This window comes from Dysidea avara, chromosome 12, assembly GCF_963678975.1.
Source record: "Dysidea avara chromosome 12, odDysAvar1.4, whole genome shotgun sequence".
In the NCBI taxonomy this organism is placed as follows: domain Eukaryota; kingdom Metazoa; phylum Porifera; class Demospongiae; order Dictyoceratida; family Dysideidae; genus Dysidea; species Dysidea avara.
This window is the reverse complement of record NC_089283.1, coordinates 20,961,948-20,977,076: the sequence shown is the minus strand read 5'-3', so window position 1 is coordinate 20,977,076 and position 15,129 is coordinate 20,961,948. Positions and strand designations below refer to the sequence as shown.

The 15,129-nt window shown below is 37.7% G+C and overlaps 2 protein-coding genes across 2 annotated transcripts; both read right to left on the bottom strand.

Moving 5' to 3' along the window:
- Window positions 1-459: 459 nt before the first annotated feature.
- LOC136239925 (52 kDa repressor of the inhibitor of the protein kinase-like) lies at window positions 460-2,094 on the bottom strand (the record flags this gene model as incomplete). Its single annotated transcript, XM_066030669.1, has 1 exon — window positions 460-2,094. A coding segment is annotated over one exon (1,461 nt), but the record flags the coding sequence as incomplete, so codon positions are not given.
- LOC136239924 (uncharacterized) lies at window positions 2,095-3,291 on the bottom strand. Its single transcript, XM_066030666.1, has one exon. The coding sequence runs from the start codon at window positions 3,289-3,291 to the stop codon at window positions 2,095-2,097; it is 1,197 nt and encodes a 398-aa protein (XP_065886738.1).
- Window positions 3,292-15,129: the final 11,838 nt, after the last annotated feature.

Below are 15,129 nucleotides of genomic sequence, written 5' to 3'. Positions count from 1 at the left end.
AGTTAACAAAATCCACATTAATTTGTGCTGCAGGTCCATTGTGATGAATGTGAGTGGTGGTACTATTTACAGTATGTAAAAAAGAAAAGTATGTAAACAAGAAATTGGATCCTCAAAAGAAGAAGAGTGTATATAGCAGCCGGATAAATATGCAAAGACAGTGAGGGGCCATGTTACACAACTGATGACACTTCTGAAGTTCATTTTTTAAGTTGTTAGCTTTGCACAAGCAGTATAATTATGTACAATTCATACTGTAGCTACCATGCATGTTGTAATCGCTCTCTACCCAATTGCGTTGTAAATTGTCAGTTATCCACACTTATAATTGAGACCATCTGATAGCTAAAGTAGCATACACAGTACCATTCATGTGAAGTTCTGCAGACAACATGTACATAAGATTTAGGTGCATCAGTAGCACTGTAGTGGCAGGGGCTGATCCAGGGGGGGTGGATGGGGTGGCTAGCCACCCACCCTGGATTAAACTATATATCACGGCATGCAAATTAAGCATTAACAGCTCATACTAATCATATAAAACACTACTTGTACACATTTTTCTGCTATGTTTAGTTGCAAACTCTTTACATATTTGTTCAACATTCAGTTGAAAGCTAAATCCTTGCATTGCTAACACCCCAAGGTTGCCCAGTCTTCATCCGTCATAGTGGTGCGCAACCACAAATGAATTTGCCTGAGACAAGAAAAGGTCCTTTCTGCTTCAGTGCTTCCAATCGGAAGTATTACCAATATGCACAGGAGTTCTCTTATATTGGGGAAGAATATTGGATCTGCATCTTCACTCAGCAAGTGAGTTATAGACTTCTCCTTTAAAGTGGCATGGAATTTATTGCAGTGAGCTTTCCATCTAGCAAGTTCACTGTCAAGGTCATCTTCTGCTGGTAGCAAATGACTCCATTTAGATTTTAAGATGGTACACAGTTGATGTTCGTCTTTTGTGGTAATTACAGTGGGCACCAATGCACACAGTTCATAATGTGCTCGTGTATCTACAGAAAATCTGGCTTCCAATTCACTTATAATTGAGTCTAACAAAGGAATGGTAATTGTCACTCTCCAGTAATCAGTTGGTGAGCTTACTGTAGGGTTTGGTCTAGTTTGACGGCCTCTTATAACACGGGGCATACTTTCGCTGCTGCTAATATCCCTGCATAGATTTAGAGCTTTATGATAAATTCTATTATGTTCAGCATTTACATTTTCACGAAGTTGCTTGTAATGCTCCTTGACTTCATCAACTTTTTTAAAACCAAAGTATACCTCTTGTAGTCTACCTTGTAAACATTCTGCAATTGGTTTAATCGGCTCCAATAATTCTTTTGATAGCAAAAATGCAACCACGTGCTCAAAGCTAGTAAAAATGTGCTTCAAACCATTAGCAGTGCTACGAGATTCAGAATCCCAGTTCCAAGTATTTCCATCAGGATAAATTTCATTGTCATCATCAGCAGGTGAACAAATATGTTCCCAAGTCTTAATAAGGTAAGGATACAATTCTAAAATTGTGGTGAAAGTATTATGCCGTTCAACCCATCTTGTTTTACACAGCCCATTTATCTTAGATTTCCTGGCAGATGGACACAAGCGCTGAATTATGTGTTCAAGAAACCGTTGTCTCTTTGGAGAGTTGTGGAAGTATAAGAACGCCTGATGACAGTTATCAATCATATTTTTTACAGCTTGAACCTTTGAAGAATGGCATATTACTAGATTCAAACTATGCAGGCAGCAACCTTGAAATTCTGCATCTGGTGCATTATTCTTTATATGTGCTTGTACACCAGAATTTGAAGAGCTCATGGAAGCTGTTGTATCGTATGCCTGCCCTCGGCAATTTTTAACATCAATTTCATGTTTTTGTAAAACTTGCAAGATGCCATCTGCAATGCTTTTCCCAGTTATCCTCTGAAGAAAATGGAAGTCAAGTAACACTTCGTGCTTTATTGGCTTCACACGAAAATTTTCATTATCAATTTCCAAGAACCTTAAGCAAACCGACAAAATCTCCTTACCATGAGATGTAGCTTCATCAGCAATTAATGAAAAATGTGGACACTTCTGTATGCAGGTTCAATAAAATGCACGAATTTGGTCAGCAGCTATTTCCAGTATCTCGTTTTGAACGGTCTTACTGGTATATTTTGCATTCTTTGGACCAAGTATTAAGTGTTCGCTCAGTGCTTTATTGTTCTTTGCCAGCAATCTAAGTATGGCAATGAAATTTCCTTCATTTCTTAATGGCTCCTGTGTAAAGTTCACCTTATCCTGATTGTGACCTTGGAGAGAAATTCGTTGCTTTGCACACAATAATACTGTCTCAGCAATTGTTGGCAATACTTCAGTATTAAATTTAAAATTCTTAGAGCTTTTATCAATTAACTGACTATCGATTCTTGATTCAGGATTAGCCCACCTTCTTGTAAATTCAAAGGCATGATCTACTGCTCTCAAATGATATGCATGTTTGGCATGCCTCTCCATCAACTCCTTGGATTTGTTGTAATTCTTGAAGGGCGTACACACAAATGCACCGAGATGTGTCTTTTCACTGTCAGTTAAAAACAAAATGCAGGGCAAACACCATCCTCCTTGACTATTCTCCAAACCATAACGTAACCATTTGTAATCTTGAAGCCATCGAGATTGAAAAGTTATCTGTTTTCTTTTCCTTCCTCCAGAAACAGTGAAGTAGACTGTGTCAAAATCAGTGCTCCTTAGATTGCTTTGTGATGAAGTAATCAATTCATATTTTTCATGATCTTTTATTATTCTTGATCTACTAATGGCCACTTGCAGAATATCACTAGATTCTGAGTTAGATACAAAGTTCACGTTAGGATAAGATGGCTCACCATTGCTATTAAATTCAACAGGATCACTATCATGGAAAGTTTCTGGTGCAACCTCACGGCAAAGCTCACCAGTTGATTGTTGAAGGCTCACTGTCAAATTATCTGGCCAGTTAGCTGCTTCAATGAAATCCGCATTAACTCTAATACTTTCAGTAGTGGAAGGGGTAGCCTCTGTCTCTTCATTTATGCCCTGAGATTGACATTCATTCCCATCACTGTCATTGTTGATACCACTTTCATTAGTGATTGTGACTGGAGTTTCACTTCCAGACTCAGTCTCATTGTCAATCAAACCTTCTTCCCCAACTTCACTGTCACTGTTACTTCCATCAGTAGTAAGGGTTTCACTTAGAGGATTCTGTCCTTGTTGGGCTATAACTTTTGATCTAAAATAATCTAAAATAGACCTGGACATCTGTACAAACTAGCACATGGCATCTACACTAACAGTGCACTTTATTTGAAGCAAAACCTTCAGGTGGACATTTATTATTATGGTTTTGTTCATTTACAGCTGCAGTTGTTAAATGGACATAATAGCACAGCTGCCAACAAGTTTTTAAACTATATGCTGTAGCTAGCTTTACAGTGTTTCTTCTAAACAGCTAGTACACTGTCTGAAATTCTAGCTAGTAGCTACATACAATTGTTCTTTTCAGTCAAAATCACTTCCAGATTCAATCTAATTCTTTGGTGGATTCAGGGTGGAGGGAAGGGGGCTACGGTAAAACTTTTGTTCTTATACAGTAACTGTTAGCTGCTACTGCTTTTCTTAGCTGCTACTGCTCTAACTACACTACAGTGTACAGATACAATTTATCCTAAAGGGACCCTTTTAGGATATTGTATCTGTACACTATAGTGTAGTTAGGGCAGTAGCAGTAGCAGCCAACAGTTACTGTATAAGAACAAAAGTTTTGAAACTAAGTAAAATTTGATCTAAATAGCATGTTTTGAACACCTAATTTTAAAAATTTTCCTGGGGGGGCATGCCCCCAGACCCCCCTAGACAGCTCGTGCTTCGCACTTCGCTAAGCGTGCTCCGCACGCTGTCTGCAGTCACCTCTCTCACCAGTGTATAGCTACACCCTTACTGCACATGTAAAGCTTGTGAACTAAGCCAGCCACCCCCTTTCATTTATTCCTGGATCAGCCCCTGAGTGGGAACTGCATGGGCAAGGCAAGGATAACAGTGTGCAACGTGCTGAAGAATAAATTTATAGTTACAGTTAAGCAGATTATTTTGTTGTGTTCTAAGTTTACTCAGCTAAAAATACCTGTAAAGGTAGACCCATTGTAGCTAGGCGATGGCAAGGCTAGAAGACATTGAGAAAAGGCATAATACACATATGGTACGTACCATACGCGTATGCCTATACCGTACGCGTATGGTACGGAAAATCGTACCGTACGCGTATGGTATGTACCATACGCGTATGGTACATACCATACGCGTACGGTACAAAATACGCATATGGTATAGAACATAGCTACCTGGTATCGCAATATTGTCAGTAAAATTCCACGCACCCTTTATGGCTTTATCAGTGGCGGATCCAGATGGGTTTCTGGGGTTTCGACAGACACCCCCTTTTAATTTAGCTCAGTGGCAGTCTAAACACATAAACATTGTTGCACTGACAATTTGTCATAGCAAACAACTATACCTTCAAAGAGACCTCAGTACCATTCTTAACTGGACTAAAAAGTGGCAGATGCAATTGAACATTGACAAATGTGTAGTATTAAGGTGTACAAGATCAACATCTCCCATTAATTATGATTATAATTTAAATGACGAAATTCTTCAAGTAACAGAACAACATCGATACCTGGGACTTATTTTTCATGAAAGCATGCAATGGTCGCATCATATTCAAGCTATGTGCATTAAAGCAAGCAGATCCTTAAATTTTCTTTGGCGCAACTTAAGTAAATGTAGTAGTAATGTCAAGCAAAATGCCTACATTACCATTATAAGACCATTGTTAGAGTATGCAGCTTGTGTCTGGGACCCTTATCATGAATACTTAATATATGACATAGAAAAAATCCAACGACGTGCTGCAAGATGGGTCCTTTCTGATTTTAGTTGGTACAGTAGTGTGACAGATATGTTGAACTTCCTTGAATGGCCAACCCTACAAGAGAGAAGACACATTAATAGGTTAAGCCAATTTCACAAAATTGTTCATCAGCTTACTCCTTCCATACAGCTACCATCTTATTTCTTACCAACTCAGTATCCAACTAGACAGCTCCATCAACATCGATTTATTATCCCAGTCAGTTCCACTATATCATATCAGAAAAGTTTCTTTCCGAATACTTTAAGAGAATGGAACACTTTACCTAACAACTTTATTGAAGAGCAATCCATAGAAATTTTTACCAACCACCTTGTCATCACACAATAAATAATTTTATGTATGCATGTATGTGTTAAATGTTTTTTTCGTTTGTAATTACCTGGGTCAATTATCAGCTGTGCTGTCTCGACCCAGTATATAATCATAATCATAAAACTATATACCACTGTATTTTAGTAACATGCATGCAGTTGCACTTAATTAACACCATTTATATCTATTAAACTCTCAGCAACACTTCAATTTTCATCTCCCACTGCATTAAAAACGATCGAGATACTCTAATAGAGCATACATGTAACTACTCTAATAGAGCAATCAAAGCTACAGTTTGTAGTCACCATATTTGCCCTATAGTTAGCTATAGTGTTTACAGTGAGTTTAAAGCATTGGATTTATTGCAATTGGTAACTATTAATAGCCTAAAATCCTATCTCAGAGCTTCTAAAATCTCAAACTTTTCGCCATCAGATGTCTTATCCAGCTACACCAACTTTCAGAAACCCCCTTTTAAAAATCCTAGATCCTCCACTGCATGCTTGGGTAGGATTGATCACTCAGAGTTGGAGGAGAAACTATAGAGGTTGATTTTTTCATTGCCAACCCAACATACGGTCAGTACATTAAATGTTGTGATTTTATGGTTTGTTGTAAAGTGAAACCTCAAGTACCTTGCTTGTACAGTGATTCAGTTTGCAAATATTATCACATGTTTATCCTATGCGTGTCGTGTGCATATCACATGCATGGCTTGTTTCAAGCAGTAAGGTAAGAAGGGGGTTTCCGGACAGCTGGGTATTCCGGACACTTCGTTTTTAATCCGCTACTGAAGGATGGAATAGAAACCAATCAGGCTATGGTTTAACTACATAACTACCCTACTTGTGTACTATAAAATACTAAAGTTTTGTTTCGATAGCGCTAAGGATTGCTGAGATACATCACAATTTGCTTGCGCGTGTACAATATCAGTTTTTGTGTAAAAAACAGTAATTCATTCTTCCCTAGATCAATTAGACTGTGGAATTCACTCCCACCTGACCTAATCCAACAACAATCATTACAAATTTTTAAGTACCAACTGAAATTATTACTTTCCCCTACCAATCAGTAATCCCATAATCAATCATATTGTAAAACATTTTGTATGCATGTTTCATATGTGCCGCGTTAATCCTCAAACTGAGGCTGCACATTTTTGGAAAATAATAAATAAATAAATAAAACTTTCAGTACGCAAGTACCCTTCGTAATTCTAAGTGACCATAGGCAGCACAAATGATCAGTCACACTATTCAGTGAACGGATAGACATGTGATTTAGAGATAGCACAACTTGAATCCGGCAAGCCCATTACCTGCGATGCGTTTAATAACTGGCATGCGCAATCAGCACAACCAGCAACCCGGCCGGCCCCGGGAGCAAGGATCCGTGGGGCCACACTACTTAACTATGCTGTTTCAGTGTTAAGGCAAGGACTGATACAGATTTCCAGGCAGTATAGATCAAATGTCTCATCTTCGAAAGCACGTACTCAGTGCAAGACACTCGCATGGTCCGAGCCAGACTGGCAGCAGTTCTGCTTCTTAAAAACCGCTGTCACCAACAAAGTAACCAAACAAACAAAATGCTATCAGTCTCTGCTGGGCCAATGCATAGGGTAGTATCAATGTTAGAGTAAGCCACGACCACCATCGGTTCGGACGCGATTTTTCTTTAAACCTGCAAAGAAAATTTCTACTCTTTGGAGAGGTCTTGGCCATAAACTCTTGCATGCAAAATTTCAGACCTCCAGCTTTCTTCGTCTGGCTGCAGGAGCTGCAAAAGTGACCTGTCCGAATGTTCTCAATTCTCGGACAAAAATATGTATTATCGGACTGCTCGTAATGCTTGAAGCTGATCAAGTCTTTCTAAATTTAAGATTAGGTGCTGGGCAGTCAGCTCAGCTGGTTTGCCCAGGGGGTGAAAACCCCAAATGGTACAATCAAATACATACATAGTCTACATACAAACAATTTGATAATTAATTACAGTTTGTACTTGATATGAAAGAGAAACTCTTATATTCTCCAAATATATGCAGATATTTGGACTTAGTCATTATTGGCTGTGAATTACAAAGCCCCAAAATTACCTCTGTCGTGCAATCTTAAATTCGGCCACATGTGAAGCTCGTGCAAAACAAATAGTTACCTATATCGAATTCAAAGCTTTTTTATGAACATTGAGAGCATCAGCTACCGTTCAATAGTAAATAGATACTAGATCTATTGTTATTATTATTATTGTTAATTAGCAAAGCCCACTAGGGGCAACACGCTAATGAGCATTACAATCACATATTATATTACCTACAGCGTTCTTAAATGTTTCAAGATCTATTGTGTCGATGTTAGGAATTTGAAGGGAGTTCCATTGAATAATTGTTCGAGGGAGGAAGGAGTATTTGTACACATCAACTCTTGTTTGAAAATTGATTTAGCTTGAGAGGATGTTGAGCACGGGTGGAGGACACTGGAGTTGGTGACGGTAAGCAATGATCAGGTATTGCTAGTAAGTTCCTGACAATCTTGAATAGGAAGGTCAGTCTAGCAATTGTTCTTCTGTTTTGAAGTGTAGGCCATTCAAGACTGGTTAACATGTCTGTGATGCTATCATGGTTTTGGTTAGATCTGTGCCAGGGTTTGTTTAAACGAAACGAGCAGTGCGGTGTTGAATCATTTCTAGTTTACTAATACTAGTGTGATGATAGGGGTCCCAGATGGCTGAGCAGTATTCTAATGATGGTAAGAGCAATTATTTGTAGACGTGTTCTTTAATTTCTGATGGTGCATTGTGGAGATTTCTTTTTAAGAATCCAAGTAGTCGATTTGCCTTGTTACAGATGCAATTGATGTGAGGATCCCATGATAGTTTGTGGTGGAGACGGATTCCAAGGTAATTGTGTTCTAATACTGTAGCCAGTGGAATGTCGGACATTTTGTATGTGAAAGTACTCTTGTTATGGTGTGTTGTTATCTGTAAAATTTTACATTTGGAGATGTTGAATTCCATCATCCAGTCAGTTGCCCATCTTGTCAGTGAGTTTGAAGTATTTTATGGTCTTGTGGTGTTTTAATGGTTTGTAAATAAGGATATCATCTGCAAAAAGACGGATCTTACTTTGAATGTTGGCAATGATGTCATTGATATAAATCAAGAATAGAACTGGTCCAAGAACAGACCCTTGGGGAACACCAGATGTTACATCACAAATGGATGATTTAGAACCTTCTACTAGAACTTGTTGTGTGCGACCATGAAGAAAGGATGCATACGTGCACAATGACCGCACCTTGATTTTTGCCCTAATAGCTACATTGTATTTAGGCTTCTCTGACAGTAGCAACCTAGCTACTGCACCCAGTACACATATACACACTCCAAATCCTCTTAAATGGGGTTTTGACTATCCCCTGTCTTAAAAATGTCAAACTTTTCTCTCCAAAATGTCCAGGACATTAGCCAGATTGAAACACTCTAATAGAGCAGTCAGTTACTCTAATAACGATCAACCAATGTATTATCGCATGTATAGTCAGTATTTAAGCGTTGTAATCAACGAAATTCACATATTAATAGTCTTATGGAAGTGAATATGCCTGGGCGTACCCCTCAGATTTTCTGACTGCTCCAATTGTATAGTAGGCGACTGTTCTATTAGAGTGTTTCGATCTGGATAATCTCCTGGACATTTTGGAGAGAAAATTTTGACATTTTTAAGACAGGGGTTAGTCAAAATTCCATTTAAGTAGATTTGGATTGTGTATATGTGTGTTGGGTGCAGTAGCTCGGCTGCTAGAGTAAGCCACCGATGTTCGGCCACCAGGAATTTTCGGACACTCGTACGCAGAAACTATGCAACGTATTCTCTTGCATTTTGCATTGCAATTACCTTAGACCCTTACCATTTAGCCCACCAAGTTTCGTAGGATTTCTTCTAGGATGATGCATGTGTTTGGCGAGCCAATAAGCATGGCCAAAAGTATGGATTTTGGACTGCAGCTCGCAAAGCACAATAAACAGGGCCGCCCACAGGGGGGGGGGGGGGGCAACTGGGGCATTTTGCCCCGGGCCCCAGCCTGAAAGGGGCCCCTGAATACCTGTTTATAGCGATTCCGGAATTCCGTAAATTTTGCATAAAATTTTCTCCGTGAATCTTCCATTGGAGAGTTGGCACAATCAATTCGCTGCCGTACGAGTGATTGATCAAACAATTGGATCATTTTTAGGGTTTCTGGGGGCAAGGAATACGATGGTGCAGTTAGTTTTCTGCTACAAATATGTCTGTGTGTAGTTTTATGCCAATTATAAGATTATTTTGCAATATAGCCACCACAATGTAATGTTCTCTTTGCAAGAAACGACCTAGCACATGTTAGTTACACCAAAGTGAGTATTTTTGTACATGTAGTTTTCAATATTACTATGCTAAAAGTTAGCAAATTTGCACCACAAATAGATCATCTCTTTGATGCACCATTTTGGTAGCTGTCAAGGAGCTGCACATTAAGAGAAAAAATAATCATATAAGCAGCTATAAATCAACAGTACACCTCCTTGCTTTGCATGCACATTGTATTTTTGAGTGGAGGTGACTGCTACAGAGTGGTTGAACTTCACCATGTGTATGCTGCTTTGCCTTCCGCAAGATCCTAAATGCATACAACTATTTAGTGGCTTTCTATGGAGGTGACCTTTATTCAGAGGGTCTTACAAGTAAGGTTACACTGTGGTCCATGTATTAAGGTATTGATAACAGAAAACAGAAGTTCAAAATGTTATTGCAAAGCTCAGTTATAAGCATTCATTCAATTGTGCCATTTTTGGGACTATTTTCAATGGAAAGATACGGAGAAAATTTTGCCTATTTTCCAGGACAAAACTGCTTATAACTCCACCATCCTATGATGGATTTTTAAAAACTAAGTGTTTATGAGATCCTTAGGGAGTACTGCACAAGGCTATGCTAAATAAAAACTATTTCCATTAATTTTAAAATTCTTCCGGAATCGCTACACTGTTTAAACGATCGATATACTCTAATAGAGCAGTCAGATCTAAATACTCTAATAGAGCAGTCACAGTATTCTTCAGAGGAGCAGTGTAGCAAGCTTATAGATAAGGAGATATGGTTGGTGATGGGTAGTTATTGTCATTGCCAGCAGGTTGTGACCTTTTTTTTTTTTTATTTTTTTGGTCTTCACCTTACAACTTGGGTGAAGGGCCCCACTTTAACTCTTTGCCCTGGGCCCCTTAATTTCTCTGGGCGGCCCTGACAATAAATGTACGGATTTGAATGAAATTTGGCATGCAGCTAGGGTAATCACTCAAGGTTCAGCCCACCAAGTTTCAGCTTATAAATCGATTCTACGCTTCAGTAATTATTAAATCTGTAAGCGAATGTAGGCGTATGTAATATCGGACATTTATTGCCACGAAAAACTACAGTAGCTGATTAAAATTTTGAGCAAATTCAGCTTTTACACACTATAAAGAGTAAAAAATCACAACTGATTGTTGTTTGAGAGCTCATATATCTAGTGACAGTCTGCAACTGCTCAGCTGACAAACTAGCTATGCACAGAGAGCCATAAACACCTGCTGCATAGCCACAGCAAACTGTAAAATCTTTATTGGGAATATTCTCACATGAGAAATGATATAGCATACAAACATACTTAGTGAAGTTAATTTAAACATCTTAGGCCTTTATAAGGCCTTCTAGTATACAGGCTCTGCCTTTACCAAGTACTTTAATCATAATAATTGTGAAGATGTTTTTACTGTATCTATGTGACTGTTCTATTAGAGTAGTTCATTTCCTGACTGCTTTATTAGAGTATCTTGTGTTTCATTCAAATTATGGGAAGCCACTAAACAAAATTGATACTATATCATGTCAGAAACCTTTTTACGACTAAGATAAAATTTTTAGAGTGTTCTATGTATGGTAGATCCTTGATTATGGATCCTGAAGTCTTGATACTTTCTTACTCCAGACAAGTAGCTATTACTTAAAAAAAACTTTAATGGGATAGTGAAACCACTTAAAACTGGGTATATAGCTATACCCTGACTGATGAATTTTTACATGCTACTCTTCTTATAAAGTCATGCATATGGCAACTATAGTAGGTGTACATCTAAGTAATTAGGTATATGCCTTTCTTCAGTCCAACACCTATAAATGTGTATATTTATAGACACTTGGCAATTGCAAGATTAGATCTCATAAATTAATATAGCTTGACAATAACACAGTGAAGAGATACATTGTCATATAACATAATTTTATAGCTATATATTGCTATATATATGTCACAGATGGTAAACCACATGTATTAACTGTTCGGATTTTGGTTTTCCTTATCATTTCAAAGAGGATAAGTTTGCATATGTATACAAGTGCAGAAATGCAATGAATAAATTCACACCAAACCATTCAGCTGCAAAATTTGATTGAGATGTAATGTGAAGTGTATATAGTTTGCAATATAGATTGTTGCCAGTATTGATGCATGTGTTTGATATGCATGGTCATGCACTTGAGTTTATTGATGAAGATATTGGAGGAAGTCAGTTAACAAAACTCACCTGTGGCATGTTCCTTTTGGGGTTCTAACATGTGTGTGCCCTCTGCACCTTGTCTTTCCCTTTATCTTCGATCAGGCTAGCCATCGTCTTCTTCATGCAATGAAACCATATCAAGGCATTAATTTTCCCTATCAACACTTTTCTTGAGCAGCATAGATATTTAGAGACTGCAAACTATTTTAAAGCACTTGCGCTTGGTAGATACCTGCAACTTTATGATAGGTTCAAAATCATGCCCATTACTGATCTTGGTTGATTTATAACAATCGAACATGGAGACCTCACCTCTTAACAATCCATCACAATGGCCACACTTGGTCTAGCTGGTTTGTAATGCTAGCACAGTGAAAATATGTAATATTGTGATGTGCCCCCTTGGTAGCTAGGTGAAAGGGCTGACTTGAGATGCTCTAATACAGCAGTCACCCTAATAGAATGAATAATGGTATTACAGTATAGCTTGGTGGGAAAAATCTCTACTTTAGCATTAACCATTATAACGTGCCAATGTAGGGGCTTTCTCACCAAACTACGCTGTATACCTCATGTTTCACTACTTTTTATCACTTGGATCCCTAAATTAATAATTTTTAATATACTGATTTTAAATAAGTTAATTATATAGCTAAGTGTTTAGTTGCATTCAAAATAAGTACCTAAAACATGACAAGAAATAAAATGCACCAACCAAAAAATGAGTCATGGCCATTATGTTATATACTACCTGGCAACATCTCATCATGATCACTGACCTTAATCCATTACTTTGCAACCTTAAAGCGGTGTGTAGATAGGGACCCGCCGATTATGCTGGCATAATTATGAGCATAATAGGTGCCCAGGGGCGTAGGGAGGGGGGGTTCCGGGGGGTTCAGGAATCCCCCCTGTAAAATTTAGACTTCTGCAAGCAGGATCCTAACACACCATTTAGTATGGCAGGACAAAATGAGTGAGCAATATAGTATAATGGCACAGCACAACAATTGATAAAACTTACATTCATCTCTCAGGGAAGGATTTACAGAGGTAACATGAGCCCTCTTCAAAACTTGTTAAAAGATCGATATACTCTAATAGAGCAGTCAGGTATATACTCTAATAGAGCAGTCAGGTATACTCTAATAAAACATGCATGTAAATATCCATGTCCATATGAAGTTTTTGAGACACTCCAACATTATAAATGCAATACTTAGTTATAGCATGACCTTATACTGCTATAGCTTTGGTGTGCAGTGTTTAAAGATATAGAGCTATCACTTGTGTTATGCAAAATGAATTCATGCTATGCATATTCGTATAGTTATATTGTTTTGATTGTCATTTGTATCAGTGGATTCATGGCTCCTATACCACAGTGAGATATAACCATCACTTACAGATTACTATATGTGTCATGCTGTCTGTTTCCACTAGGTGACTTTATCTAGTACTACATTCATCCCAGGGGCACTTAATGCATCATAATTAATGTACTTTTGCATAAAATATAGTAATTTGCTGAGTTTTGATTTATTAAAATATTGAAAGTCTCTCAGCGGCTGGGGGCTGCGCCCCCAGACCCCTGCTTCTAGCAACTCAATGCTGGTGCTGGAACCCCCCTTCAAAAAATCCTGGCTACGCCCCTGGTGCCTGAAAGCATTGAACATAATGTTAGCATAATAGGTAGAATATTTGTGTAATAGAATGAATTCTAGCTTATTAAAATAGTTATCACAGAAAGATCGATATACTTTAATAGAACAATCAGTAACTCTAATAGAACAATCACATAGCTAACTGTTCTATTAGAGTATATCGATCTTTTCTGTGATATGTATGCATTTTGACAAGTAAGTTAGTGCTTCAGCCACTTATCATTTATCCATAAACTGGAAATTATTAGCAGAGCATGAGAACTGAGGCATAAATAATTGAGCATAATTTGAGCATAATAGGTAAATTTTTTAGCAGTGCAGCATAGCATAATAGGTAAAATTGTGAGCATAATCGGCGGGTCCCTATGTGTAGAAATAAATAAACGTGAAAGTAAATGTCTACAACCCATAATGTATTATAGCCAAGTAGCTACGTCACTAAACATACAAAGGCTGTCATAGCTTGCATGAAAAGTAGTAAATAATTCAGAACGCATTAATATACAACACAAATAAAGGATGGAATGTTGACATTAAAATGCATGCATGTATACTTAGTATGTAGCATATACACAACTATAAAATGGTTTTCCTTGACGTAATAATTATAATTGATTAATACTAATAGCCAGTTGATAAACAGTAAGGCCAAAAGATTACCAATGTAAGTCAAAATCTTTAATGACATCAGTATCAAAGTCAGCAGTGGTAAGTATGTCAGTCTTTTCAGGGATACTGCACACTGTACTCCCACCATAAAAAGAACAATCCCAAAAAGACAGTAAGTTTGTGCGCTGTTCATATTCATAGTAAGGCTCTTTCTCTAGTTTGTAATCTTCCATAGTAAACAATTTTCTGTTATGAAATGTTTCTTTAAGAGTAAGTTGAAGATTTTCTTTATCAAGTCCTTCGATGCATGCACTTCACATAAATATGAAATGTTAGAAGATTAGGAGAGTTCATTATAAGAGCAGTAATACCCAGTGGCGTAGCTAGGAAAAAAATTTTACCGAGGCAAAGTTTATACATTGACCTAATTGAGAGGGTCTGCTTCTGACTCAACTGATTCACAAATACTTCAAGAGTAGGTGGTACAGCATTTGCAGATTGATTATCTGATTGGATAGAAGAAAAACTCTGAGCATTTTTCTACGTGCCATAAGTAATGCTCCAGCTTAGTTAATGCTACAGTATAGCTCCCATGCTTCAATTATTAGACTAGTTTAATTGCATTCAACTCAACTTACTCCAGAGGTATTTTGAGTGGTCAGGTCATCCATGGGCTGCAATGGAGGTCATAGTCATGCACACTATACTTTTTATTGATCTAATGTGATGTTTAAGTCAGAGATTATCCCTTTCATGTGATGCTCAACTGCATGTGCAAAGCATGTCAAGCTAGGGAGTCTTGGAGCATGTTCCCTCAAGGAAAATTTTGAAATTATATGCTTTGAAATGGCATGTGGAAGCTATATTATTTTGATTGCAACTGCTAATGCATATGATATGCATGATCAATTAGTTCAATTCAATACTTGACTCAATGGAACTTTTGAAAAGTAATGCAAAGACAATTAACATAAATGTAAATTATCTAGACCAAGCAGTGTA

Coding starts and splice junctions, on each gene's coding strand:
- LOC136239924 (XM_066030666.1), bottom strand. CDS start 3,291: ATGTCCAGGTCTATTTTAGATTATTTTAGATCAAAAGTTATAGCCCAA.